The 2,111-nt window shown below is 45.7% G+C and overlaps 1 protein-coding gene across 1 annotated transcript; it reads left to right on the top strand.

The window, feature by feature from the left end:
* Positions 1–438: 438 nt before the first annotated feature.
* LOC149826874 (18.2 kDa class I heat shock protein-like) lies at positions 439–1,077 on the top strand. Its single transcript, XM_090020154.1, has one exon. It carries the CDS (start codon positions 531–533, stop codon positions 948–950), a length of 420 nt encoding a protein of 139 aa, XP_089876280.1. The 5' UTR covers positions 439–530; the 3' UTR covers positions 951–1,077.
* Positions 1,078–2,111: the final 1,034 nt, after the last annotated feature.

Below are 2,111 nucleotides of genomic sequence, written 5' to 3' on the forward strand. Positions count from 1 at the left end.
TGAATAATAACTGGTAGGGTCTGCCTAACTCCAGCTTGCCTTAAAAAAATATATATCAAAAGCTTATATGGGAGGTGCAGCTAGTGGACGTCACCTTGTGTTCGAAAGTTGCGGGTTCAAAACCCAGTGGTATACTTGTATAACTGGTAAAGGTCTGCCTAACATTAGCTTGCCTTTCAAAATATCAAAAAAAAAAAAAAAACAATGCGAAGGCGCGCTGCCTTCTGGAAAGCCCTCCATCCTTCTCCGACGTGGAATATCCTATAACACTGCACCCGATAAAAAAAAAATCTGAATAAACAAAAAATGTAAAGGACAGAAAATCAGAAAAATATCTCACTTATCGAGAACGTTCTGGAGACCTCTTTCCTCCCTCTCTGTATAAAAACCAAGGCCCATGTCGTCGTCTTCAACCCAAGAAAGAAAGAAAGAAAGAAATCCACGCTAAAAAAGAGTTTTGCAATCCACCAACCTACATTTCTCTCCCGTTCCGTTCTTGCTTTCTGAAGAAGAAGAGGTATAGAGAAAGAATGTCGATCATTCCGAGCTTCTTTGGGAGACGCAGCAACGTGTTCGACTCCTCTCTCGACGTCTGCGATCCCTTCGCCACTCCCTCCCTCGCCGGCGCCGGCGAGAACTCCGCCTACGTCGGCACTCTGATCGATTGGAAGGAGACGCCCGACGCCCACGTCTTCAAGGCCGACCTCCCCGGCCTCAAGAAGGAGGAGGTGAAGGTCGACATCGAGGGAGGGCGCGTGCTTCAGATCAGCGGGGAGAGGAGCAAAGAGGTCGAGGAGAAGAACGACCTCTGGCACTGCGTCGAGCGCAACCGCGGCAAGTTCCTCCGCCGGTTCCTGCTGCCGGAGAACGCCAAGGTGGACCAGGTGAGGGCGGCCATGGAGAACGGCGTACTCACGGTGACCGTCCCTAAGGAGGAGGAGGTCAAATAGCCCGACGTCAAGTCCATCGAGATCTCCGTCTGAGTCTGTTCTTGGTCTACAGACGCAACTTGTTGTGAAGGTTTATGTCTCATCTTAGGGTTGGACGTTCAAGATTTCGATGGGATCCTTGATCGTATTTTCGACCTCTTTGCTCCTCTCATCTAGTTTGGGTTTTTTTCTTTCTCGTTTCGGCGTATGGCTTTTTTGCTGTATATGTTTTGGATGTTTCTGAAGTGATGTGAATAGAAATGGAAGTCTTAGTTCTCGACTCTTGAAAAATGGGGAAGGTTCGTTGCCTTTTCAACACTACTGATGCTTTACTTCTTTAATTGCATGGTGTGGAAAGAATGCTGATGGCGATGTAACAGAGTTTCAGAGTTCTGCTCTGTAATTGAGGATGGTATATATTGATGTTGATGCCTTCTCGCTTTCTTTCTCTTTCTGCTTCAGTTTCAAATGGTTCTGTTATTAGCGGGTAGAAATCGAAATCCCTGGATCCCACCAACAAGTAGGCAGCGTAGAACATAAGCTAATATTCAATCCCAACCGCACATCTCACTTGGGAACCGTGAGGACAGTTGTGCAGGCCCACACGCACCTCTCCATCACGTAAGATGTGCGGTGGGGATGAAATATAACGTGAAACCCTGAGATATGTGAGTGGGGTCCCACGTACACCTCCATGAGATGTGCGGTGGTGATGGAATGTAACGTGAAACCGTGAGATAGTGGGGTCCACATACACCTACATGAGATGTGCGGTGGTGATGGAGTATACGTGATCAGGCGTCGACTGGCTAAACATGATCCCAAAATGTTTTAATATTCAATCCCCACCACACGTCACGTGAGATGTGCGGTGGTGATGAAATATAGGGTGAAACCATGAGATATGTGAGAGCGAGTGTTCCACGTACACCCCTATCAAGTGAGATGTGACGTACGTGGTGATGGAATATAAACGATCAAGTCTACAAATCGGTTCATCTCTATTCAGGTTAAGTCTCCATAGCCTTCATTGGGATTTCATTGATGCAAGTTATTTTAATTTAATAAAATCGGATTTCATAGATGTGCCGTATTTTTTGGTGGTTCAAAAATCAATGTAATGGTTGAAAAAATACAAAATTTGTGAAATAAAAAAATCATATTCCAAAACAATTTTGCAGA

Source organism: Nuphar pumila, chromosome 10, assembly GCF_984573655.1.
Source record: "Nuphar pumila chromosome 10, dmNupPumi1.hap1.1, whole genome shotgun sequence".
Lineage (NCBI taxonomy): Eukaryota > Viridiplantae > Streptophyta > Magnoliopsida > Nymphaeales > Nymphaeaceae > Nuphar > Nuphar pumila.